At 46.7% G+C, this 27,488-nt stretch overlaps 1 protein-coding gene across 1 annotated transcript in view; it reads left to right on the top strand.

Annotated features, from left to right (window-relative positions):
* Positions 1 to 27,488, top strand: part of Abcc4 (ATP binding cassette subfamily C member 4) — a 201,246-nt gene that overhangs the window by 106,681 nt on the left and 67,077 nt on the right. The window contains exon 20 of the mRNA XM_005355662.2: positions 25,394 to 25,473. Within this exon, the coding sequence (XP_005355719.1) occupies positions 25,394 to 25,473 (80 nt within the window). The remainder of the gene's footprint in view (positions 1 to 25,393; positions 25,474 to 27,488) is intronic.

Below are 27,488 nucleotides of genomic sequence, written 5' to 3'. Positions count from 1 at the left end.
CTGTGGGTCCAGTGAGTCTGCCCTGTGGGTCAGCAGTGTCCACCCTGTGGGTCAGCAGTGTCCACCCTGTGGGTCAGCAGTGTCCACCCTGTGGGCCAGCAGTGTCCACCCTGTGGGTCTGCAGTGCCCTCTGGTCTCTGCCTCCCAAGTGTCTGCCCTGTGGAGACCCACCACTCTTGGTACTGTCCCTGTTTGTTTAAGATGCAGAGCTTGAAATAAAACCTCAAAGAGCAGGAGTCCCATGATTCTTTGGTTAGAGTGAGATTATTAACTGTATGTTCACTAACGTCTTGGGCCCGTGTGCTGGGGTTTGGCATAAGTTACCCGGCTAGCGTGTTCTTTGTTTTCTTTTCATTCATTTGTGTGGGGCATGTGCATGTGCGGCGTATGGACCTCTTGGTGTGACTTGTGTGGGTATGTACATGTGGTGGCCTAAGGGTCTCCCCATCTTATTTTTTTGAGACAGTCTTTCACCAATCCTGAAGCTAACCAACTTGACAGCATTGGCTACCTAGTCTGGTCAGTAAGCCCCAGAGGTCCTCCTATCTTTGTTTTCGTTTCCACTGCCCGCCCGCTGATGCCCAAGTGCTGGGGCTTTCACGTGGGTGCTGAGGATCTGAACTCAGGTCGTTATGCTTGACTGGTGGGCACTCACTCCCGGCCCCTCCCACTCCCGGCTCCTCCCACTCCCGGCCCCTCCCCGGCCTACTGTGTTCATGCTCTGAAGGCATGTCTCTAAGACATGTGGACAATCCCGTTCAAACTAGCATTTCAGCTCTTTGGGTAAAGATTAAATGATGCTTAGTATAGTATTTCTTCTCATGGGCATCGTGGTAAGAAGAACTATATTAACATTTCGTAAAGCCTGTATGACCGGATGCCCCCACATGCCCGGTAGAAGTCCCACAGGATGTGTGTCAGAACGCCATGTTTTTGCTGACGTCTAGCTTGAGTCGAGTGTGTGAGGAAGACATATTTTAGCTTCTTTAGTTCTTGCTTTCTTTATTCTGTTTAGTCAACACTTAGTTTTGCTTTTTTGTTTTTAATCAATATTCACAAGGATTTACATTTGAAAGTGAATTATTCCTGAAACAGTGGAAGAAAAAGGTACGTCCATCCTGGAGGGTGGGCTACTGCTCCTGAGCTCCTGAGTGACAGATGACAACTTCTGTCTTATGCTGCTCCATTTTCCTGCGGCCATTCTCTAGTGCATTAAACAACTTCTCTCTCTCTCTCTCTCTCTCTCTCTCTCTCTCTCTCTCTCTCTCTCTCTGTCTCTGTGTGTGTGTGAGTGTGTGAGTGTGTGTAGGGGGGAGAGATATCTGGGGGAAGGAAAAGGAAAGAATTCTAAAATTTTATTAAAAGTGGTAGTATTAATTATTCTAAAACATCTTTGACTATTCCTGTAAAGATAAATTAAGCAGTTACATATTTATCTAGAGCTCTTTAAATCAGTGCTAGGAACGCAGTATAATGTTGAGTAGGATTAATTTTCCCGGGTTATTATTATCACACTTGAGTTTAGTTTGAGCTTATGAGGCAGGGGAGGCTGAGGTCAGAGACAGCGGTCAGCAGTTGGTTTTCCCATTTCACCGTGTGGGCACTGGGGACTGAACTCAGGCTGGCAGGTTTGTGACAAGCGCCTTCCCCTCCTGAGCCACTTGCCAGTGAGCATAGATGTTTGAATGAGAGAATGAGACTGTCAGAGAGCTTAGCCGTAGAAGTGGCCAGAACGAAGAGCTCAGAAGGTCCTCATTGGAAGACTGAGGTCCGACGCTCTTATTCATTGGAGGAACTCCATCTCTTCTCTGGACATGGTGGGGGGGGGCGAATTCAGGATAAACCTTCTTATGTGTGCGGATATTCCGACGACAGACTTGGCCAGCACTGGTGCTCGTGGTGATGGAGCCTAGAGCGGAAGGTGCGCAGGTCCAGAGAGAATCACAGATTCCGACCCTTTGTTTAGGCTTTCGGGCAGAGTTCAATGCACCACTCTTTGTCTCTTACTCAAAAAGAACAAATTATCTCATTATTCATTTCACTGACCTCCCCTTTTTATATTTACAATAAAGTTTAATTCATGAGTTATGTGTCTAGAGACATGAGCAACAATAGCTAATAATGAAATAGAAGAGTAATATATAGCTATAATTAAAGGCATTTAAATATTTTGGATTATTTGCTTCTGGAATGTTCCATTTCGTGTTTTCAGACCATGGGCTGTTAACAGATGAGGACCAGTGCTGTGTTCTCACTGCTCTGCGCTCTGGAAAGGTTACCATGTTTGGACAGTTACCGGACAGCAATGTCTGAGAAGCCCTAGTCCTTGGAAAGCCCGTCTTCATAATAAGATAATTTGATCTTTTTTTTTTCCCCAGAGCTTTGCATAAACAGTATAAAATGTTGGGGTATACACCTAATTATAGCTATTTTATATTTTCTTATTTAGTAAACTTAGATAAGTGGCTTAATTATATTATTAGCTTTTGTGCTTTTAGAAAACCCATTTCCAGTTTCCTTGACATCTTGATGGTGTGGTGGTGACCCTATTTCCGGTTTCCTTGAGGTCTTGATGCTGTGGTAGTGACCCTAGTTCTGGTTTTCTTGAGGTCTTGATGCTGAAGTCTTACCTCAATCAGATTGGCCTATGGTCTGTGAGAAGCTGCCTTGATGGATAATAAATGGAGGAGGGCCCAGCCCACTGTGGGTGGCGCCCTCCCTAGACCAATGGGCTAGCAGGGAGCAATGAGGGATCAGCAAGCCAGGAGCCGGTGGCAGGAACGCAGCCCGCAGCTCCCACTACACTCCTCCCTGGTTCTCGCCTGGAGTTTCTGGCCCGACTTCCCTCAGTGAGGGATTGTGACCTGGAAGTTTAAGGTGAAATAAACCCTTTCCTCTTCAAGTTGCTTTGGTCAGAAAGCTTTATCACAACCAAAAGCAAATATAGAAATGGTCATGCATCTGAATGAAAGGCCGTAGAAAGGAGGGGCTTAGCTGGAAACTGCATTGCCCTGAAGAGGCCGAGAAATACAGAATTATGTGTTCTGCTCTGATCAGGGACACACAATGCTAGACTGCTCTCTCACTACAGTCTTGATTCCGTTTCTGAGAACGTGTTTTGTTTGTGGGCATCAAAACTCCCTAGCCCAGGGTGGCCTTGGATTCCTGATTCTTGTTTCCGTCCCCCCAGTGCTGGCGTGGCAGTCACATGCCACCTCACTTGGTTTAGTGGTGCTGATAGCACACACACCATCCGTACTCGGCTCTATGGACCGAGCTACATGGCTAGCCTTGCCTTATGGCATTGGCTGTGTCAGCCTGTACAGCCTGAGCTACCTGACTTGCCACCTTTGCCTCCTGGTTGTCATGTCTTGGCGAATTAAAACTCTCTTACCCCTTCCTGATGAAAACATTAAGAGTTTCCAATTGTGACAAGTTAGGCCCATTCAGTTTTAAGGGAGCCTTTCAGAGGTGAGCCACAGGACTTTCATCTGAGGGAACGGAGTCCATGACTGCCCGAGAGATTGAATCCTGTCATGATTTTATTTCATTCGGAGCCTACACTGGTATTATTTAATGCAACCAAGTTTTGAATGCCAGTAGAGAACACAGCTAAGGTCACGGTCTCAGAGGACTTTGATGTCCTGCAGCAGCCTGACTTCCCCTAATAGGCATGCAAAGCTCGTGTGGTACGGCTCTTAGGGGAAGAATATTTGTTCCTGTGGGTTACAATAGCAGACATAACCTATGGGTGATGGGAAATGTCGGGCGGAATATGGATTTGGAGGGAAAGGGGTAAGGACGAGTATGAAAAAAATTAGCCATGGAAATGTACAAATATGAGGCCGAGAATATTCTTGCAGACATGTCAGCGGGGTTTTACCAGTAACAGCAGGCACATGCCCACATTCTGCATGTGGAGAATTTCTGATTTAACCAAAAAAAAAATTATTTTTTTCATCTAAAGAGCTTCACAGTCAAACCCTATTCTCGTTACATAGGGATTTCTGCTCTCTCCTTAGCTCACAGATTCTGTGGGGAGAGCATGTTCCAAGGACGATTATGGTATGGGTGGCTTTTAGCTAGTCACAATGAATGCATTGATCCTTAGGGCCAATGCTCAGGAACAGTCTCCGGTAACCTGAATTAATGAAATACTTGGGGAAGTCATTGTGTTTGTTCGTGCAAGGGAGCACTTTGTGTGTACTGAAGGGTGGTTGGGAAGGTGCGTATGCACACGTGTGCATGAATATATGGAGGTCAGCATTGACTGGCTTCTCAGTTGTTTGTACCTTCGTTTCTGAGACAGTTTCGTGACCAGCGAGACCCAGGGATCCTACTTCTGGGATGACAGGCATGCCACCACACGGAGCTCGTTTCCAGGAGCCCTGGGTTCCGCCTCCGGTCTTCATAAGTGCACTGCAAGCACTTTCCTCCCAAGCCCTAGAGGAAGCTGAGTCACTTGGAATCCTTCCCTCATCACCGTCGTGTGAGCAGAGAGCCCTCTCCGTGTACCAGGTGCCCTGGATGGTTGCGTTCACACCGGAGTAGGGTACAGGGATACATTTTCTGTGTCCGACCTCAGTGATGAGAGATTCCCCGAAGAAGCAGAGGCTAAGGAGGTGAAGTGGTTTAGTCAAGGATCCCCTTAGGTGTGGATTGCAGAACAGATTGGAGCGAGAGCAGGAGCTGGGGAGGTCAGCATAGGGTCAGCAAGTTTCCCTTTGTGCAGTTGCTGGCTTCATGCCAAGGGACATCACAGCAGTGGTGGCGGCACGTATGGTGTAGATGTGATTAGCTCATAAATACTCAGCTCTAGGTTTGTTTGGTTTGGTTTGGTTTTCTTGGAGAACACCTACTGATTTAGGGTGCCGTACCGAGGGGGTGTTGTGAGTGAAACGGAGCAGTCGGATGTGATACTGGATGGTTAAATATCAAGAAACTGCATAGAAGGAACGCAGAAGGAAGAGCAAGACGAATTCTTCCATTTGTTGCATTTTATCATGCGCTCCTTGAGGTGGAGGCAAACCAGAACCATATAAATGTGCGTGTCTTTTCTGAGCGCTCGCAGCCCCATTGGGCATGGGCTGTGGTAGTGCGGGGGGGGGGTATTTCTTTTCACTGCCCCCCACATGGTTTCCCCCCATGCTTTTGTATCAGGGCCAAGTTTCTGGGTTGCAGCTGCCACGGGAACAAGTTGGAACACTCCTCTTGTTTTGAACTTGACCACTGGTAGATTTGTTTGTTTTCCCACCTTTATTGACATCCAGATTTGGTGACCTCTTCATCCCTTCTCCAGCCAGACACAACGATGGCCTTCATTCTCACAGTGACACCCCACAGCGTCTCTTCTCTAAATGGGTAAACCCTGCACAGGGCTGATTTCTGTGTGCATCCCCTTACTCTTCATCCATGTGTGAAGACACTTTTGGAGTCTAGTGTGTTGAATCCAGTCAGGCACTGTGTCTCAAGCTAGGCCCAGAAATCTTCAGAGACTTTGTATTCTTTGTTCTCATGCACCTTGACTCCTAGTGGGGAAAACATAAGACCGTATGGCCTAAGGACCAAAACTTGTGGAGGGCCAAGACTCCAGGAGGGTAGACTAGGGGCTTTAGCAGATTTGAGAAGCAAGGCCATTGCGTGAGGAAGTGTCTGTGGTAAAGCTGAGGTGTGAGCCGGTGGTCGGCCTGAGGATGAGTCTGGAATAGGGGAAGGATGTTGTTGAGCTGGTATTGAGTGGTTGAAAGGGGGGGTGGGGTTAGCACATCCAAATGGGGGCGGGGGAGTCAGGCAGGGCAGTGGCCACTCTGTTGCTCTGTGTCTGGGGAAATAGGACATCCTTCTGTGCGGTAGGATGCCTACTGACTGGACTGTTCTCTACTTGTCTAATCTTTATTTTACCGGGGAATCCTTAATTTACTAGAAGGGCCTCATCTGTGGTTTTATTTATTTATCCTGAGCAGGAAGGTATGGCAACAGGTCACAATTTTGTAACAGTGTGGAAAACTAGTTCCCATTTAACCACATTGTCTGTGCCTCCCTACTTTTCTAATTTAACGGGACTGATAACACTGAGGACAACCTCCTCCTCTTTGTGTGCGGAGTACCCCACGACCAGCTCTTCAGCCCCCCAGATGATTTCCTACCAGGAGAAGTGAGATCTAGACACATGAATAATGAGCTTGAAACTGCTAGAAATTAATATATCACCTGTGTTTATTTTTGTTATAAACAATGGTTAATTCTTCATAGATATTTTTCTACCTTTAGTTGTTTAAAAGCGAACCTGATGAAGTGTTACAGAGTTTCAGTGGCTTCTTCGTGGGGAGCAGCTGCAGAGCCCCGGTTCCGGCCTTCTCCGGCCTTCCCCAGGACGGCCTCCCTACAGGCTTTCTTCTGTCACGAGGACTTTATCGTACGGAAAGCACGGGGCATTTTTCTTAAAGCACGGGGCATTTTTCTTAAATAAAAATGCTCTTTGGTGCCCCCCCCCCCGCCACTCCTCCTCCTTCACAAGTAATAAAACTTTGGTGCTTAATCAGGGTTCCAGATGTTTGCATGTATTTATTTATTCGGATATTTATAGTGTCTTTGTCAAGCAGTTTGCCTCCCTGGGTGCATTCCAGAAATTTTAAAAACATACATGGTAAAGCCACAAAGATCAAAGACCTGTGTCTTGTGAACTCTTTGCGGCACATCGGCCTGGGACAGTCCCTAGAATGATTTATATTAAGAGAATATATATTTATGTCTCTGCTCTCACTGTCCACGTCGTGTTTTGCGGAATGTTCTGTATGGAAACTGGCCGTTCTCGCAGGACTTCGCCAGAAAGACCCCTTCACACTGAAGTCTTTTCCCTTTACTGAGTGAGGGGGTCGCTGCTTGGAAACACCCCAACAGTTCAGGGCCTGTAACCTCCACAGATTCATTTCTGTCTACTTGTATTCTGTTGTTATTTTGAGACAAATTCTCTTGATAGAGTCCAGAGTGGTTGGAACTCTGTGTAGCCTGGGCTGGACCGTAACTGGTGATCCTTCTGTCTCAGATTCATAAATACTGGATATAAGCATCCGACTCAGTTGTCTATGTCTTGTGATTTATGCCTTTGGCTCTTTCCTTCTTAAAAATATAGGTTATGCTACGTAGAACCCTAAGCTGCTCACTGCAAGCGTGGGCTTCATTTTCTCTATTATTTCAAGAATGTGATATCTATATGAACACAGGAAACAGTGAGACTTCTTACTCTGAGCAGTTGATGGTGCTCACAGTCTCTGGAAAGGAAAAAGAGCCTCCCGACGTGTTCTGAGTGAGAGTCTGCAGGACAGACAGTCTGCTTGGGTGGAGTCCCATACGAACAGGTCTTGGCAATAACAACACAGTGCCTCTAGTGGCTGTGAGGTAGGCACATGCAGACATGTTCCCGGCTTCTCCCTGGAGCTCCTGGCTTTTCGGGTGTTTGACTTAACACTTCTCTTTTCTTCTGCTCAGTGTGATTTCCACCCTTCCGTGAGAGGGCGGGAAGTAACTGCACCCAAGCTGTTGAGTTCAGCCTGCGGGGTTGTGGGGTGCTGTCTTCTCCAACGTCGCATGCTTGATAGAAACCTCTTGTGTCAGGATGAGACTCTGGAGCTCCTGGCTTGCAAGTCAGCAGTAACCTGAGAGAGAGAGACCTTTACCTGGATTCCTCTCTCTCTACCAGTGGTGCTGAGAATATCCATTAGCAAGGCTACTGGTGGCCCAGCCAAGGCTGTGTAATATTCCCTTTTAAATTTGATACATCCTTTAAATATTAATAAAATGTTTTACTTAAAATTTTTTTATATTAAATTATGTCTGAGAAGTCACATGGCTGAAGTTTTAAGCGGACCGTTTCATGTTCTGATTTCATCCTCTTAGAACATAGGCTGGGATTTAACTGGGGATAGGTGCTGCCTCCCTGAGTGAATGTTTGGGATTTCTCCAGCCCAAAGATGAGCTGACATTTTAAAAATATGATTTCTGTATTTTGTATCTATAAATAATGCTTTATGGGCTCCTAGCTGTAGCACATTTTCTTTTTTTTTTTTTAAAAAAATTTGTTTTTAAAATTTATTTATTGATTATATATACAACAATCCTTCCATGTGTGCTTACGTGTCAGAAGAGGGCACCAGATCTCATTATAGATGGCTGTGAGCCACCATGTGGTTGCTGGGAATTGAACTCAGGACCTCTGGAAGAACAGTCAGTGCTCTTAACCTCTGAGCCATCTCTCCAGCCCCGGAAATTTTCCTATAATCACATTTATGGTTAGTGTTTATGAAATTTATAATGGAAGCTTATTAAGTAAAAAGCCAGTCAAAGTATTTTCTCTTTTGAACATCAATAGGGTTTTTTTCTTTAACTTTTTCTGTAGGTGCCAGGGATGGAGCTGGGGTCCCATGTGTGCTCAGCAAGTGACCTAACCCTGAGCTACGTCCCCAGACCGTACCATTGGTTAGAACATCCGCCAGAATGTGATTGGCATCTTGCATATGAGAATTGCTGAGTTTTTATTGGATCCTGAAATAACAGAGTCCAAAGAAAGAAAATTGAGTCTGAGATTTATATATTTTATAATCCTAGTCATCATTTTTTTCCTTCTTGAGACAGGGTCTTTTGTCGCCCAAACTGGCTTCAAACTTGCAGTGCAGCCTAGGATAATCTTGGATTCCTGATCCTTCTGCCTCTGCCACAGCTGATTATGGGTGTGCACCCAATGTATGAAGGTGCTGAGCCTCAAAACCAGGGTCTTTGTGTGAGTGTGTATGTGCGTGAAGACCTTTTTATTTAAGATGACCATAGAGTCAAAACCAGGGTTTTGTGTATAACGGGTAAGAAATTACCACTGAGCCACGTTCCCGGCCACTCTTCTCCCGTTTCAGTAACATGCTCCCTTTTGCTGTGCACCTTTTGGAAAATTTCACATTAAGCCTGGATGAAAACATTTTACCAGGGCACCCTAGCTGGTGCCGTCGACAGAGCAGGATAGCCAAGTGGGTAGTGAGCTGTCTCTGAATCCTGACCCTTCTTGACCTGACCCATTGAGGTTTGCAGACATCTTCTGCACCGAGGAGAAAATATTTACCCAGTTCTTTCGTTCGCTGTCTTTTAAAGATAAAAATGAAGGCATGTACTGGGCTGGCATGAGTCTCCTGGGGACTGGGAACCTCAAAGGGGTCCTGTTTATGGCCTCGGGTTCAGACATCATAGGCCTGTTGCAGAGCCACTGAGAATGAGGCCCTGCCCTCCCGGGCTGGGCGGTGGATGCTTGGCATTCCTTTGCCTTCTATTCAATCTTCCTTCGTTACCCCTCTTGCTCCCGGGGCCCTGCGCTTTCCTGGAGCACCCTTCCCTGCTCACCCAGCATCGAGGACCTTATTTAAGCCACATCCTAGCATCACGCCTTTGGTGCATACTCTTAGATCCCATTTTCTCACACACTGAGTGTGTCGTGCTTCCTTGTATGTATCTGTCCATCTTTGCTTTTCATCACAGGAGACCCATTCCCTAGACAGGTGTGCAGAAGAAGCCCGCATTTTGCCTTCCTTCCCCATCACCCTCCCCCCTCTTGTATTTACAATCCTGGTCCATCTTTAGCAGCTGTTTGGCTTTCTGTTCTTAGGTCACACAAGTCACAGAGGGAAAGGACTCTTGGCGCCTCCTAAAGGCCATTAATCGTGCTTTTGGTTAAGGAGGCCCACTAATTACTGGCTTCTGGCGGGGCTCCCTGACTTGAGATTGGGCTGGAAAACAGGAGGCCGTAATGACCCCATGATTGTGTTGATTTAGCCACGTCACTCACGGGGTGGGATTCTGTTGATGTTGGTATTTTGCATCTTGACTTGGGAGTGTTTACAGGGCACTGGAAAGTGGGTATGAAGCAGCCCCGGAATATGGGTTGTGCCATGTACCTGGGAGACAGGAAAATTGCAGGTGCTTTGCTGAAAGCCAGCCACTGCTCTGCAGAGTAAAAGCGGAACCCCTCATCGACCTCTCTTTCTACTTCTGTGGGTTGGGTGGCGCCCGTGTCCCTCTGGTCCCTCCGCCCTCAGCGGGCAGGCCCTTCTTTCTTGTTCTGCTTAGGTCCTCATCCTTACTCTTGGCCGTGGTCTCCAGTCCGTTTCAGAGAGTGAGACTGACTGCCCCGCTGCTGGCTGGGACAGTCCTTTAACGTCTTATCTCGCTCTCAGATGGTGGCCTGGCTGCTATGACTGGAACTGCTCTTTAGTCCTGGTGGAAGGGGCTTGCTGTATTTGTTGAGTTGGACGTGCTAACTCGTGTAGCTTATTTTTGTTGCCATTGTAAACACTCGGCCTAAAGCAACTTGGGGAGAAGAAGGATAGTTTCTTTAACTTACACACAGGTCACAGTCCACCATGGAGAGGAAGGCAGGCCAGGAGCTCAAGCAGGAAGTGAAGCAGAAGCCATGGAGGAATGCTGTTTACCTGCTCCATCCTGGCCTGCGCCCTCCTGCCTAGGGATGGTGCCGCCCAGAGCGGGCTGGTCCTTTCGTATCAATCATCAGTAAAGACAATCTCTCACAGGCATAGCCACGGGTCCATCTGAGTGAGGCACTGCCTCAGCTGAGACCCTTCTCCCTGGGTGACTCTAGGTTTGTCAAGTTGACAGTAAAAAAGCTAGGCTACTAACTGTAAAACTAATCGTCTCGCTCAGAACGGATGGGTTCTAGGGAAAGGAGAGAGAGAAAGTTTGAGTTCTTTTCTCCTTACTGGGACAAAGGACAACTAAATAATACCGTGTCGCCCAGTTTAACCACAGTTCAGAGGCATCAAGTACGTGAGCATCGCTACACAGCCTTGGTCCACTTGTGTCTCCAGAACGTCACGCTTCCCAAAGTGATCCTAGCTCAGGAAACACTGACTCCTGGTTGCCCCCTGCCCCAGCCTCTGGTCCTCATCCAGTTGCTTCCCAGCTCTTTGAGTTTGAGACTCTAGGTACTTCCTGTAAGTGGAATCTACAATAGCTTTCCCTTGTGATAAATGTTTTCTGGCGTCATGTATGCCATAGCAGAGGTCAGTACCCCTCCTTGAGGCTAAGGACTGCGCCGTTGTATCTGTACCACACACTTCACTTTACGCCCTCATCTCTCGTCGGTCAGGTAGATCGCTTGGCCTTTTGGAATGAATGCTGCTGGGGCTGTGACTGTATTGACACCCGTGTCTCCACTTCCTTTTCCTCTGGGTGTCGGTCCAGCAACAGACTGCCAGGATCTTACAGTGATGGCATGGTTCCTATTTGGCGGTCCTGTCATACTGTTGTCTTTTTTTTTTTTTTTACCCATGAAGAAGCTACCAAGGTTCTAGTCACTCCCCATGGCCACCAGCCCTTGAGGTTTTCTGGCTCTTGATGGGAGCCGTCCTCCTGCCTGTGAAGTGCAGAGGCCTTTCTTCGGTCAAAAGGTGACGTGATGTATCTGTGTGTCCTCACGGGAGAGCTAGGTCCCCTGAGACTACAGACTTCCACAGAACGAGGGATCCTGGGATCCTGCCTCGGCAGTGTGGGCGTTTCCTTGCTGCTCTTATGTCACCTGCCCTTCCCATGCTTCTATTTTATTGCCTTACATTTGAAATTCAGATCAAATGGAAACTGTATTTAGATTTATTCCGTTTCTCAACACATTTCCTGCCTTTTCTTTGACAGGATTGGCATAAAAAGTCTTTTTCAAGTAGTAAATTAATTTAAGAGGCACAGTACCCCACCTGGATTTTGTTACATGTTAGCAGTTTAGATAAATGGATACTATAATCGCTGAGCATTCTGGCCCAGAGACCCAGGGGCCGACGTGAGAGACGTTGGAGACGTTACAATAGTAATAATTTTCTGTCAGTCTGGGACAGAGAAGGAAAAGGGGCAAAGAAAAACCCAGGGCGTATCTTCTTATTTGTATTTATAAGGTGTCTGTGGGGAGGCTGGAAACGCTGCCCCGTGTGGCAGTTTACTTGGCTAAAATCACCTGGGGGGAGATAAGGCCCTACGGATGTTGTTGCCTTGCCTGCCCATGGGGGACAGAGGGGCGGTTCTGACAATACGCCTCCATCACCAGCGAAGATGCTCTCCCCCTCAGCGCACCGTTTCCTTGAAGAATGTGCTCTATTTTTAATGACTTTATTGATTTGACGATTGGGTTACAACGAACTGTATTTACGACTGAAATGTTCCGTGCCCGTCAGCACTTTAATGCGCATAAATCTACCCTGGCACTACTTTGATAGACTGGAAAACTGCTTAGATTTGCAGGAAAATTTGTTTTGCCACGGTGTGTTTATGTTAGATGCGGTGTGACTTCTCCCCCACCCCCCCTCCTTGAAATCATTTTATGTCATGGCTTAGCTGAGAAGTAGACACACTCGGGGCCGCTAAATATCAGGAGTTTGGGAGGTGGCAGTGGCAGAAACAAAACGAAGGGCTCACAACCGAGAGATCGCAAAGCCGTTTCCAGTTTCACATAGTGAGTTCTCCGAGGCTTTATGTTCTTACTGCTGTGTGAAGACGGCACAGTGTCTGCCTCGCAGTTTATACGTGTATACTGGATACAGGAAATACCCGGTCTGTCCTGCGCTCATTCTTACAATCTGCGCACGATTATTTTAATATTTTGCACACCAGAGCCAGTAAAGGGGAACTTTATTTCCTGTTGCTCAGTATGTGAGTCGAGTTAAAACTGATTTTCTCAGATTTCATAACTTTTCCGTTTAAACAATGTTCTATCCAGCAAGCTTTAGTGTTAGTGAGTGCAGCTTTGAGATGTGAGCTGATACATGTACTTCAAAAATATTTCTTCCTTTTTCAGAAAAATTTCGTAGTACGTACTTTCTTCTTCAGTGAAGAGAAGTATATTTTCTATTTGGTTAGTTTATGGGATTTTAATTTAATTAATGTTAGGGGCGGAACCCAGAGCCTCCTGCAATCCCAAATACTCTACTACCAAACTCCACTTCCAAGTAAAATTTAACTTTTACTTATGTGATAAAACCAGTAATAACCCAGTGATTATGCTAGGCAACTGAATATAGAGATAAATGGGCTCACTGTCTAGTGGATTTCTCTGCAGTACTATAGCCTGGAATGCGTTTTCAACTACCTCTGCGGTCTCTAATTCAGATTCAAATATAGGACAAAGCATGGAGGTCCTGTTTTAAATAAACAGCAGTCTTGTGGAACCGCAGGGCTGCCTACAGCACTAGCCTGGGCAAACCCCAGCAAATGCAAGCCCTGCCCCTCCGCTAAATATTGTCTCCCAAGGGAGAAACGAACTTGCAGGGCAGTTTGTACAGCCCTTCCAAGTAGTGCTCAGCAGCCTTTGGGAGTTATCAGCTGCACTCGAAGTAGGTCTGTGGGTTTCCACAGGGAGCTGTGTTATAATGGGTCGCTTAATTTAAAAGAGCCTTGTTGATAAGGAAGGCACAGGGAACCAAAAATCGTCTGACGGGTTTTTGCTGGCTTGGCAAGTTGTGTGGGTTTGCATAGCGGGTAATCACATCCTCCTCAGGCAGCGGCCACAGCTCTCCTTTCGGGGAAGAAGGTGGTTCCCTTCTTCTTTGCTGTGCTTCTTTGCTGTGTGAGCAGAGCTTTTAGGTGGTCAGCTGTCCAACCCCGCACTCACTCAGAGGGGGAGAGAAGGAGGGAAGAGTTGCCCCCCCCCTCGCTCTCCTGTTCCAGACCCAGGAGGAGTTGCAGATGCCCCTGGGCCTAGGAGCAGCTGAACACATCATGAATCATGCAATTGAGCAGCCTGCTGCTAAGTGAGGGAGAAAAGAATATCACACAGAGGTTTGATGTCTTTTTATGGGAGAACAAAGGCGTTTCGATTCTTTCACATAGAGTTTAGCTTAGCCATTGTGTGGCAAAGGAGGTTTAATGAATCATTGTTTAACTAAGAGCTCGCCAAGTATTTGACCACTAAATAGTCCCCAGTGTAGAGTTCCGCTCTGACAGACTCCTATTTGACTGTGATTAATTGGCATCGAGTTGTTATTTAATTACCTCTGCAGAAATCTAAGAACAGTTTGTGTTCTGATTAAGCTCTCTGATGTGATAACATACATCAGAGCCGGGAAGGTCAGCTCAGAAGATACCTGGCCATGAAGAAAGCCAACTTCTGCTAGGTGAAACTCAACCAAAGGTCCCCAAAGTATTCAAAGCTCAGAATCACAGATGTAGCTTTTCCTTGGATGGCAGTGAGAATTTGCATGGTAAGTCTGTAAAGCCGATGTTGACATTTGTGTGAAGTTACCATTTGGCCCGTGTTAAACACCTTAGGCGAGAAGTCATTGAGCCCGTCCTCTTCTCTAGTTCAAACACTTCAGATGTCCGCGGAGAGAAGTCTGCCGGCTGGATGTGTTGAGATGTAAGAGAAAGGGAGAAGAGAAACAGTGGGTCTTGGGTGCAGTTGGGGTTTGGGAACAGCTGACCTAGTGAGAGGGGGTGAAGACCACCCTTAGGAGTAGGGTTCGGAGTGGTGAGCCCCACACCGCCGTAGGGAGACCCTTGAACTTGGAGAGCAGGCAAGGTGGAGGAATCGAGAGAGGCAGATGTTAAAAGAAGAGATCACGGCGTCCTGAAGCACACATGGTATTTTCAGAGGATACTGAACATGTTCGGTGCTGTGGGAAAAGTCCGGAAACATGAGGGCTGGGGAGCAGGGGCTGTTGGTTCTAGAAACCCATGAATTAAGCTCAGCCAGGAGGGCTGAGGTGGGGAGAAGGATATGGGATATGGGGAGCCTGGAAAAGACCCGGCAGTGAGGAGTGCTAGGTAGTCCAATAGTTTGGAATTCTCTGTAAGAACAAGGATGGTTCGACTCCGAGATACCCTGTGTCCGGAGCTTATGGTACCGTGTCCTGGGTCACAGAGCTTTCCTGGACTTTACAAAGAAGCAGTGCAGCAGTTGAGAAGGATGTGTGTTTTATAAACATCGTTTTAAAACAAACCCAACAAAGGTCCACACATTTACATTTAGCCTAGCCTAGCCAGCTTGGGGTAACATCTGTTGGCAGTTCCCAGATCTTCAAATGATTGGTGGAGATGGAAGTCGAGATCAGATCTGGGTGTCGGTTGATCTGTTTCCAGCACACTTTCCTGTTTTACATAGGGCGGTGGTGGGAGGGGGAGGGCCCATTGTCTTCAAGTTCTGTCCTGTCTTCACACCAAGCGATGTACTGTTCTATCTTTGAGCATCGTGCACGCTCAGGTAAGCCTTGGAGTTAGAAAGAGCTGATTTTGCATATCAGACGGCAGTTACCATTCAGGGTGATCTCGTCAGCGAGTTGGACGCTGGGCTTTTGTGGAAGCAGAACCCATTTGTTTGCACAAATGCTTTCTCTGGCTGCTGCCATCTTTGTGGGAATCACCGTCCTGAGGCTGCTGGGTGTTTTCGGGCCTTTGTTTTTGTCCCATTAATTCTCACTTCCCTGAACTAATTCACGAGCATTTGGCCATGAGTGAGAGTCCAGAAATGCCGGATAAGGGGGGGAAGAACCCCACTTGGACATGTGTGTCATCAGTTCCTGTAGCAGGGGAGATCAAATGGCCATCAGCTTCTTGTTTTTAGATTCCTGTGTGGGTCACAGAGGCTCTGTAGCTTTCCATCAGACTTGCCCTATATCAGAGTTCAAGTCCGGGAAGGTCTTCTAGAGATCTGCTCTCCCTACACGGTGTGGAGGTATATCTTGGAGGTATATCTCGGAAATGCACGTGTAAAGAAACATCCTGGCCTGTCTTGCTGACTGGTTTCTCCTTAACGCTTAGAAAAACATTTGCCGGTTGCTTCAACACCAACTCCCAGGTAACTTTTGAAGTGTTTGTCATCCCCCCAGGGTAGCGCTCAGTCAGACCTCTATCCACAGGCAGTTGGATTTGCTATGGGATGAGGTAGAACTCCAGTCCCTGGACTTAACTCATCAGCTAGGAATTCATTAGACCCCTTGTCTGCATCCGCTTGTTTGCTTCTTGTTGACAGAATCTCTTTACTCAACACTAACGTAGTCATTTAATTTTGAGATGGACTTATTTTAAATGATTTCCTTCAATTATGGTTGCCCAAGAGAGGGTTCCCCGAAACTCTTCTGGCCAGGAGTGATAGTCAAAGGTCTCAGCATCCAACACGGCCACCATTAGCCCATCAGATGGGGGCAGGGCCGCCTACAGCAGGTCTGTTCCTAACCATTCGTGCCAGTGTAATGCCTGCCCAGCCTGGCAGTTCATTGGCTCCCCCTTCACGGGAAGTATTTAATAGAACTTGCGGAAGTGTTCCGTAAAGCTGCAGCCTGTCATAGATGTGTTGACAAGAACACACCTTCTGAATACTGGGTGTGAGTCCCGCTTGGCAGCTTCACAACTTGAAGTTAATTGAGTTAAATTTTTCCTCTCAAAGTTGTAGCTGCCTCATCTTTAAGTGGGGACAGTATCTTTGCCGTAGTTCAGAGCTGATGTGTTTGTCCTGTATAACCGTCTCGTTGATGTTCGATGTCGGGTATATGATGATATTTTAGAAACTCAATCTGAGTGAACCCAGATGGCCATAACGAAGTTTTGCATTGGTTATGCATGGTGAGGCTGCTGTGTGAATTGGCCTGGGCTCCCTCACCCAGAGTCAGAGGTGGGAGGCTGCAGTGTGAATTGGCCTGGGCCCCATCACCCAGAGTCAGAGGTGGGAGGCTGCAGTGTGAATTGGCCTGGGCTCCATCACCCAGAGTCAGAGGTGGTCTCACTCCAGTTGCCCCAACTCCCTTGGTCATTCCACACTTGCTCCTTATGGACATGGCTTTGAAGAACCTCGAGTAAAAGACACAAATGAGACCTCTTCCCTGCTATGGAAAATTTTTAGCGGAGACCCCTCAGTGCTTTAGTGTCTCCATTTCCGTTCTCAAGTCTGTTGCTGTCTTGACCTAGTGTGGGCCACACATATTCTATCGCCCAGGCAAACACTTACTTGTCTTTGCCCTTTCCTACACCTTAGTCCTGAAAGATCTTTCCCCAGCTGAGAGTCTGCACTTCTCTCCCCTCTTTTCAGATTCTCAAGTCTTCTTCCCTTTGGGGAACCACCTTAGGCCAGGTCAGCCCAGCCCTCTACCTCACCTTCTCTGGTAGTGGTCTTCTGTAACACAGTTGCTGCATCATCACAATGTCTGGTGATACATTGCCCATACCTTCTTGTTTCTGGTGTGTGTGTGTGTGTGTGTGTGTGTGTGTGTGTGTGTGTGTACACTGCACTATCTGTGGGTCAAGAAAAGATGTATTTTATACAACCAGAACTTGTAACCCCCCCTGAAATAGTTTCTGCCAAAGTATTGTAATTTTTTTTTCAGAGCTTTGTCACTGAAAGATTTAGTTAGTGATTTACTAACTCATCTTTTACTGGTTTTAGTAAGCCTGTCCCTTGCAGATGCATGACAGTATGGTCAGGGTTTCTGGTTGCTGGAGCCAGAGTCTCTGCTGAGCTGGTTCAGATGAGGGGACGAGGGCTGAATGGTGTCTGGGACAGGTGACTGCCATGGAATATAGGCTGCACATGTGCTGGTCCTTGAGGAAGCTGGAAGATGTTGTCATGTGTGTTTGTGTGTGTGTGTATGTGCACACGCGCATGTTTGTGTTCCATCTTTCCTGTGCATGTAATGCCTACCTCCTCCTCATAGGGTCTACCTTAACTCACTTTTGGTAAATTAACCGTGCTATGTGTCCTCAGGAAGAAGCTGAAGTTGGTAGCAAGCTCCCAGAGCTGTGTTTGTTGGCAAGGGAGAGAGGACTAATTCCTTGGTGGAGCCCAGGCAGCATAGAGACCCTTCCTGAAAAGATGGGTAAAGAAAGAGCAGAGGGGTGACCAGAGTGAGGATGCATAGCCAGGGGCATGCCTGCTTCTCAGTCTCCATTTTCCTTCCCCAGTGTTCGATACTATAATTAAGATGCAAGTTAGGTTATTTTAAATGAAGAGAACTGAGACATACTGGTAAGTATGAGAGTTCAAGATAAGACAAAATTGCCTTTCACGTTTCATACTGGGAGTTTTTGCACAGGTCTAGAACCTGGTTCAGGAAGTTGGGTGGGGGTAGTCATAGACCAGGTTCAAAGGGCTGTGTTTGGTCTTGCCTTGTTGACTTTAAAATGCTTTGTAAAATAACCATGTGTCTTGAGTAAACCCAGGAAGAGCTATGCAGGTAAGACTTGGGATACTCATGAAAGTAAAGAAAGCAAAGGATATTCAGAGAGAGAACCAGAAAAATAAACACAGTGATTAAGTCGCTCTATCCTTGGATAAAGGGCCAACAGAAACTGTTGAAGAAAGTTGCCCGAAGTGCAAGGTTTGTCATGCTTCTCTCTGCCACGGTGTGGGAGTTCCGAGAAGACTGGGCAGCCTTGAACATGTGTCCTCCAACATATATGGTGTGGTCCATTCCTGCAAAGCCCTCTTTAGAACCTATTTCTATGTGAAAGTCCAAGTGAAAGTCCAATGGTAGGAGAGTCCCTACGAGGTAAAAGACACGCAGTATGGGGAGAAAGACCAAAATGTCTCAGGTGGGATGCGCCTGGCCTCCTCTTCCTCCTCTGTGTCATTCTTCAAAGTCGGGTCTCAGGATTTTCATTCTGTGATTGGAAGTTGCTAGCCATGAGGGTCTTCCATGCCCCCTTTCAGCTTTGAGCTCCTCTGATAAGGTGACACCCTACAAATACGCACTACTCCTGAACTTAGGGGTTGGCTCTTGCCATGTCCTCATTCATCCTCCTGATCTGTGATCCTGACCTCTGAGGTAGTGAAAGACGCATTCATCTGTTTATCATTTCCCTTTTGCAGATACGGATTTTGCGTTTTGACTGAGTTTTAATAGGTCCTCTGAAGTCCCGCCATTTCCTGTTGTCAGAGGAGGACGAGGACTCGAGAGCTCTTACCTGTAACAAATCCTCAGACTGACAGAGTGCAAGTTCCCGTCTCATCCAGTTTATGTTCCTCTCTAGTGCTGGGATTAAAGGTGTGAGCCGCCACTATCTGGATCTGTTTCTGCCTTGACCTCAGAGTAGCCCAGGGTGGCCTTGAACTCACAGAGATCGGCCCTGCCTCAGCCTCCCAGAGTGCTGGGATTAAAGGCGTGCACCACCATGGCCCAGTTTAGGCTGACCACTCTTAAAAGGGCTTTTTCACCTCACATGACCACAGCCGTCTGACTCGACTGGGCTCTGCGCGGTGCAGACTGTTGTCTGTCCAGCCTTGTTCCATTCTGTGTGCGCTGTTGGACAGTGTGCTCTTCAGAGTAGACGCTCAGATGCCACATCTCACCTAGAAGGTGGCTGGTTCACTAGTGTTCCTCTTTCTTTAGTCTACTGACAGTTAGCGACAGTCCCATGAGAGACCACTTTTACTCAGAAGTGCCCAGCCTGAACCTGGCGCTTCTGCCTTCCAGCTCTTTCTTCTCTCTGTCGTTACCAATCAAAGGTAAGGTCTCGACTCACGCAGTCCATCTTGATGTGCTAGCAATGGGACCCAGGGCCTCACACGTGCCAGGCAAGATGTAGGTACAGATCAGTTCTTCCTATCAAAGAGCTCACCAAACATCTCTGCTCTTACCTCGAGGTCAAAGATGGCGTGTTTGGTGGGACTTTGCTTGCTGGTACCTCTAAGACTGTTTCTGTGTGTAGAGAATGGGGCTCAGAGGGGAAATACTTAATAAAGTCTGTGTCATGGATGAACCTCAGAAGTGTCAGATTAAGTGGGAAAAAAATGGATACAGTAGACAACGTAGTAAATTGATCTATTCATTTGAAAGGTACTGTGAAAAAGACTGATGGAGACAGAAGGTAAATTCATGGTTGTCTGAGGCTGGCGATTGTAAATGCAGGAGACATTGGGGAGGGGTGGTGTTGAGGAATAGAGTGTATGAGACTTATTCTGAGTGATTAGCACATTATTTAGTATTGCTAGTAAGATTCTGAGTTATGAAACATCGACTCAATATTATGGTATATAAAAAATAATACCTATGGAAATCTGAATCTCTTAAGCAGGGATGGGGAGGCTTGGGCAGGGAAGCACCTCTCGCGAAAGCATCAGAGCCTGTGTTAGGATCTCCAAAACCTCCATAAGACACCTGATGGATCACTGGGCCGCTCGGAGCCTGGGAGGAAGGAGAATGCAGGTCTTGCTGTCCATCTAGTCTAGCTGAATTGTCGTGAATTTAGGGGGGAACCTAACTCAGAAAATAAGGTGAAGGCTGAGGTAGACATGGGTACTTCATGGAACCACAAGGAACTTTGGCTCTAGGAGAGAAGCCAGAATTTTAGCTGTGACACTGGTTGCAGATTCTCAGTTTCTAAAGAATAACCCTTCATAAATTTGTATTTTGAAAAGAAGTTGGATGCCATCTTCTCTGAAATTTTCTCTTTGCACAAGACAGAAAAGCAGAGCAATGTGGCGGGGGAGGAACTCCTGTATGACAACGTGGAATTTGGGGCGGCCAGCCCGTCCCCATTTCCCCTTACTCTGTACTTCCTGTAAAAATCATGCGCACTGGCCATCCTGCCCTGTGGGTCTAGGGTAGTTCCTCGAGGTAGAATTTGTGGGTCCAAAGAGTTACACTCCCAAAGTGGGTTGCTCATATTCCCTTCCCCCGAGTCTGCCTGTGCAGTGTAGTGTGGAACTTTCTTCTCTTTTTCTGTTGGCGTTTATTCATTGTACGGGGTGATGGGTTTGGTGAGAACCATTTCTCTGACGCATAGCATGGATGTCAAGGTGTATTCACTACCCAGCGTCCCCGTCTCTCTCTTCCCCTGCCTCCCCTTAGGCTAGTCTTCGTCACGCTCCCAGTCCCTCTTCTGCTGTCTTGTCTCATATGTACAGCTTTTTAAGAAAAAAACTTTTTTTTTTTTGGAGAAAAAAATTTGTCTGAGTTCATGTAATGTGATAATGTCCAATTGTTCCCATTTTCCAGCAAACTATAATTCCATTCTTCCCTATGCCTGGGTAAAATCCATTTTGTATAATACACCTCATTTGCTTTAATCACGCGTGTGAGGACGAACACCTGGGCTGGTTTTATATTTTGGCTTTTGTGAGTAGTGAGGCCATAAACATGGGTGTGCTGGTATCTGGTGTATTGAGTAAGAGTCCTGTGGGTTTATTCCTTGGGGCAGTGTGTTGGGCCCAATGGTAATCTGTTTGGGTTGTGTGAGGCACCTTCCTACTGATCCTCCTAGTAGCCAAATCAGTTTATGTTCCTGCCAGCCATGGATAAAGGTTGTGATCTTCCCAGCATCCTTTGCCAGCACTTTCTCCTAATGATAACCATCTGTCTAGAATCTATTATATTGTTGTATTGGCCCTGTATTATTACTTCTTGTATATGTGTATACTTCATGCGTGTGTACACGTGTGTGCAGATGTATGCCCAAGTGTTGCAAACGTGTGTGGAGGCCAGAGGTCAATGTTGTTTGTTGTTGTCATCATTATTATTGTTGTTGTTGTCATTATTGACAGGATCTTGTGCTGAACTTGAAGTGATTAATTTAGCTAGCCTGGCAGGTCAGTGAGCCCATAGATTCTCTTGTCTCTGCTCCCCAGCACTGATGCTGTTGAGCTTGTATTTTATGAGTGCTGGGGAACTAGGTCTCCTGCTCACATCCTCATGCTCGTGTCGAAAGCACTTGACTGCAAAAACCCTCTCCTCACTTCCAAGCCCAGCTGTTAATTGGCTTCTTTGGGTAATTAGGGTTTTTTTTCCTTTTTAGTTATTTATATATTCTAGGTATTACTCCTCTGTCCAAACATACTTTAGAGTAGTAGTTCTCATCCTTCCTAATACTGCAACCCTTTAATACAGTTCCTTATGTTGTGGTGACCCCAACCATAAAATTATTTCATTGCTATTTCGTAATTATAATTTTGCTACTGTTATGAATCATAATGTAAACACCTGATAGGTGCCCCCCAAAGGGGTTGTGACCCACAGGGTTGAGAATAGTCGCTTTAGGGAAAGACAGTGCTGGAAAAGCTGGACGGCCACGTGTGAAACATTGAAGATTAAAGTCCCCAAAACTAATAGAGGAAAGACTCGGGAGAAAAGACATGGAAAGACACAGACTCTGAGAGCAACTGCACTGGCTCAGGAGATAACCCAGAACTAGCAGACAGGAGTGCACAGCACTGAGTGTTGCACAGTAAAGGAGACGGTCCCCAGGATGAAGAGCCACCTCCACCGAGGAAGGAAACTGCTGCTGCAGGTTTGTTTTTAATGCATATGGAGCATGCTCTCTGGCCTCAGCAATCCTGGGCATGGTGACTGTGCAGAACGGGCGGCTGGGGTTCCACTTCACACAGAGCTGTACAAGCAATCCCTGGGGGTTGGGTTCGAATCCTGCACACTGGCATCAAGTGCGGCCGTCCGACTGTGCACAGAGACAGTGGCCGAGGTAGGACCTGGTCGGTGAGGGAACCCGTTGCGTCACCGTCACCAGGTTTCTTGTGAGAAGCCTGAGAAGGCTGTGATTAAGTGTACAGAGGGCTGTCATGTCAGGAGAAAGTGGTTCTGAGGACCGAGTGTACAGCAGTAGCATTCGGGTGTTCCCGGAGGGCCAGACTCCGTGTAACATAAGCAGGCTGCTTCTAGCAGAAGAGTTTGAAGAGGGACTGGACTCTCCTGGGAAGCTCATTTCCCCTGACACATTCCAGCGGGGACCACATGTCTGTGCCGTGAAGAGGCATGGCAGAGTGTGGAGGGCACTCAGAAGGGTTTGGTTTGGAGGCCTCTGACTGTGAGGCCTTGAACTCGACATCACAGCCCCAATTTCCTTGTCTGCTACAAGGCTGAAGACTCTGCAAACACTGTTCGTTCTCTTCCGTGCTTTCTGCAGGCGAGTGGCAGACCCTCTTGTCTTGCGTTATTGGTTCACATTGGCGACTAAGCATCCAGGCTATGGGGATCTTTGGCCTGGAGTTGTGCTGACTGTGTAGTGAGGCCTGTTCTCAGTGGTCTGCCTTCCTCTTGTGTCTTCTGTTGTTAGCTCCCCTCCGCTAGCTCAGACCTGAAGTTCCTTGAGTCTAGTCATATGGTTTTGGTGGCGTGGTCATCTCTAGTGAGCCATCTCGTTGTTAAAGGGTATTTTGAATACCACTTTTGACATTTGTTAAAGCTAATCATACATCTGGTATGTCTGAATCTTGACTGTGTTCGCAAAGTGTAACCCTCCCCCCCCCGCCTACTTTTTTCATGTATCTAATGATTTTGGTTTGGTTTGGTTTGTGTGTCTTTGTGTGTGGTGTGTATGTGGGGGTGGAGGTGTACAATGGGGCTAGAACAAGACCTCTGGGGTCTGCCTGCATCACTCTGCAGTATCGTCTTCAGACAGAGTCTCTCTTTGAACCGAAACAGTTTACCCTAGGCTGGCTAGGCCAGCAAGCTTTTATATCCTACATGTCTCCTCTCCTGGGACACGTGCAGCCAGGCCTGGCTTTCTCCCTGGGTGCCAGGGATTCCAGTTCAGGTCCCTGCAGTCACTGAACAAATGCTCTTACCTATGGAGCTATCATTTTTTTTTTCTTTCAGTCTTATTTCTTTGCAAAGTTAAAAACTAGTCCTCAGAACCCATAGGGATATCCAGGGGGAATCTGCCTATCTAATCGTAGTGTTTTCTCAGATGGACCTGATTTGGACTGAATCTTCCCTCTCCAAGCCTGCTCTAGGGAGCAGAAGACAGGGCACCCCTGGGATCCTCAGACATTCAGACTCCGCCCCAGCTATTGCAGCAGAATCCGCATTTTAACAGGGGTACTTCCTCTTTGGGCAGAAGGCTCAGAATCTGGCTAAAAGTCAGTGTTCCACCTCTTTGTTTGCTTTCCAGTACTTGTTAAAAAGCGCCTGGCATCATGACAGGATTCTCTCGCACTCATGGGGCCATTTAATCCTCAGGACAAGTCACTAAAGAAGGTGTTATTAAAACTAAGAAGACATGTCACTGGGCCTGCCAAAGATGTCAATGAAGTGACATTTTCTAGAGCCTGTGTGTCCCAAGTCGGAATGTTGAGGCCTGCTTGTCTTTGACGTGCACACCCTGTGCTTCCGGGTAGAACCAGGTGCTCTGGAAGGATTGCAGAGGCAATGGATGCTCCGTCCCAGTGCTGGCAACAGTACACCCAGGGCCTCATGTCACATCTGTACCGGGGCCTGCCAAAGCATCAACCAGAAAATAGCTCAGGGAGTTGCCTGCCATAATATAAACTCTTAATAGTCTACCTGTCTGTCCATCCATCCAAACATCATCCATCCATCTGTCTATCCAAACATCATCCATCCATCTATCCACACATCATCCATCCATCCATCCATCCATCCATCCGTCTATCCAAACAGCATCCATCCATCCCTCTGTCCAAATACCATCCATCCATCCATCCATCCATCCACACTCCATCCATCCATCCATCCATCCATCCATCCATCCATCCATCTATCCAAACAGCATCCATCCATCCCTCTATCCAAATACCATCCATCCATCCATCCATCCATCCATCCATCCATCCATCCAAACATCATCCATCCATCCATCCATCCATCTATCCAAACATCATCCATCCATCCACCCACCACCCATCAGTGTGTACTTCTCTTTTTTAAAACCATATTATTCAAAATAATAGATGCTTACTAGAAACCAGTTTTGACTGATGCCCTCTGAAGCCTGCACCATATACCATTTTCTTGGGTTCTTCTCCACAAGAAGTGCAGTGGATGATAGAAACTGATCTTTAATTGTGAAGTATTGTTCTGTTTCCCTGCCTGACTTGACCCTGGTAGTGTGCTCACGACTCTGGTAGTGCACTTACGATGCTTCCTCTCACTGGGAAGCATTTCAAGTTTTCCTGGCATATGAGATCTAGGGAACCGTCTCCTAGGGCATAAAACACTAAATGTTATAATTAACATTTAGGAAAATTAATTCTCATGATTAAAGAAAAACTAATATAGCAATTGGAATTTAGGTATTTCCGTGTTTGTCATTTTTTTCCTTTATTTTGTACTTGGATTGACCTAAAAATAAAGGCACATTCTAAACCCTACCAAGCCAATACTGTCACAGGTTTTACCATTTCTGTGTGAGTGTGTATGTGTATATACATATAGATGTATTTTTTTTTTAAATGGAGGGCCATGTTGTTCTTCTGAGTCCAGCCCCACTTGGTGGCACTTTGTTTCCCTTTAGATATTATCCCATATTCTTCTTTGCCGCTGACATGGGCTTATTCCATATGAATGCCTGATAGATTAAATACATATGCATTTAAAATAATTGTTTTGATTTGTTTGCAAGTTGTTTCTCTTAAAGGGTCTATCTGGGGAGATGTGTGATTTCTCCTATACTGTGCTTGCAGGAAGAATTTTAAACCGTTTCTCCAAAGACATCGGACATATGGATGACTTGCTCCCCCTGACGTTTCTCGACTTCATCCAGGTATGTAAAATCATGTCGTGTTTTCAAACGCAGAACTGAAGGTCCTGGTTCTTCTTTTCCAGGGCCTTTCCGTGAGGGGAGGAGGGCGGCAGCGGGGCTGTGGGGCCGGAGGTGTGTAATGTCCCCTTAGAAAAGGCCGTGTTTGTAGAAGAAAGGCGCGGTTAGGATTCGGAGGCTAGCTTAGCGTGAGTAATGTGTGTGTAGGTGTGGCTGTGCATGCGTGTCAGGGTTGGTTCATGGCAGCCACATGCTGGTAGGTGGCTCTCCGTCTGCCTCCCGGGTATCTGGCGTGGATTTGACTTACTGTGAACACATTTCATAATATAGAAACAATCACCTCTCACGGAAAGATAACCCAGATTAACTAAATTATGCATTGTATTGCCACAAAGGGCAAATATTTACTGCACTGGTTTTTTTTTTTTCCTGCTTTTTTTTTTTTGAAGGGGGTGGGGTAAAACCAGGTGTGGTTTCTTACAAAGAAGAGATTAGCAATAATAAGGTGCAAATAATACTTTGTTAGCAAGGACAATAGGAGAGCGGTTATTGCAGATTCAAAGCCTTAAATGCAGGCATGGTTAAGCCAATAATAGGAGGACAGGATCAAAGTCTTCTCAGAAAAGGTCCTTTATGTTTTCCTAGGCAACTTTTCCACATTGATTACTCTGTCTTAAGGTGTCTTTAAAGAAAAAGAAAGAATCCCACAGAAATACCTCCTTCGACATGTTTTGTCTGTGAACTTGAGGCCCAGAGGAATCATGTTGGGTCACCTCGTCTCTCATCTCCTTATTCAGTGTTGTTGCTCCTTGTGGTTTTATCCTGTTTTGTTTTGCTTTCTTCTGTCATTTAATTCTGTCTACTTTTCAGTGACTCAGGCCGGGGATCTTCTTGTTTTCCCCTGAGCGTTTATTTTGGAGAAGAGACACATCCATCAAAGGCTCTGCATACGCTCAAATCCCAGCTGCTTGTGGCTCCTTGCCTCGAGACTGGACCCTTTTCAGTCTCCTAACTGCTGGTTTACAGCTGTTCCCTCCAGAAGCCAAGCTGTAGGCAGGAAGTGGCAGCAGGGTCTTCAGTTGTGCCCAGTCTTGCTGGGCCCTTCCCCCTTTCTTCTGAGTCAATCACTCAAGTCCAAGCTTAGGTTCGCTTCTGGAACCACCGATCTAAAGAACTGAATGATTGTCTAATGTGGAAAATTAGCTCTGCCCCACCACCCACCAAAAAAAATCAAGAGTGGGCTACAGTGGTTGCTGGCTTCCCTGTCAGTCACCCAGAAAGGGAGCCCAGGCTCTCGGATTGCGAGCTGTGTGGCCCATAGGTGAAGACCTCCCTTCCCACTCCCCTGGGGCTCACGGGTGGAGTCTCTGTACGGCAGATCAACGCACCAGACTCTTTTGCTTCTGTGAACTTGTTTTTCAAATGAGTCTTCCTGGATTTAGCTATGTTCTCTATCCCCTAGAAGCATCTAGAGAGTTAGTTGTCTCCCTTACCCCATAGAATACAGATAACTTTAAACACATGTTTTGACAGAGATTATTAATTCCTTCTAGAAGCATTTGCAGAGCTAGGCCAAGGTTGAGTTTTCAGAGCTGACTGGCCCACTGTGTGTTTAGCAGGGTGAGCCTTCCTAATTATAATCCCTCGTGTGTTTCTGCATCGCCCGTGGAGAGATACACCTGATTCTCGGTTTCAGTAGAAAACGTTCTCAGCATTGTGAGGAGAGAAAATTCTAGTCTTGTTGTGCTTCAGTTGGACCAGCTGTTCCAGGGTCTTTACCTATAACCCACTCACACAATCTTGGGACACTTAACCATTGTTAATTACTTTTGGTACCCATTAGACCGTTTCTAGAATCAACCAGAAGAAAGTGAGTCTTGATGCTGGTGTCCCTGCCAGAGGAGTTTCACATAAAGAATAACTCGGCCATGGATCAGGATCCAGCTCTGTTGACACACACACACATACACACACACACACACACACACACACACACACACACACACACACACACACAC

Source organism: Microtus ochrogaster, chromosome 17, assembly GCF_000317375.1.
Source record: "Microtus ochrogaster isolate Prairie Vole_2 chromosome 17, MicOch1.0, whole genome shotgun sequence".
In the NCBI taxonomy this organism is placed as follows: domain Eukaryota; kingdom Metazoa; phylum Chordata; class Mammalia; order Rodentia; family Cricetidae; genus Microtus; species Microtus ochrogaster.
This window is presented reverse-complemented; position numbering and strand designations above follow the sequence as displayed.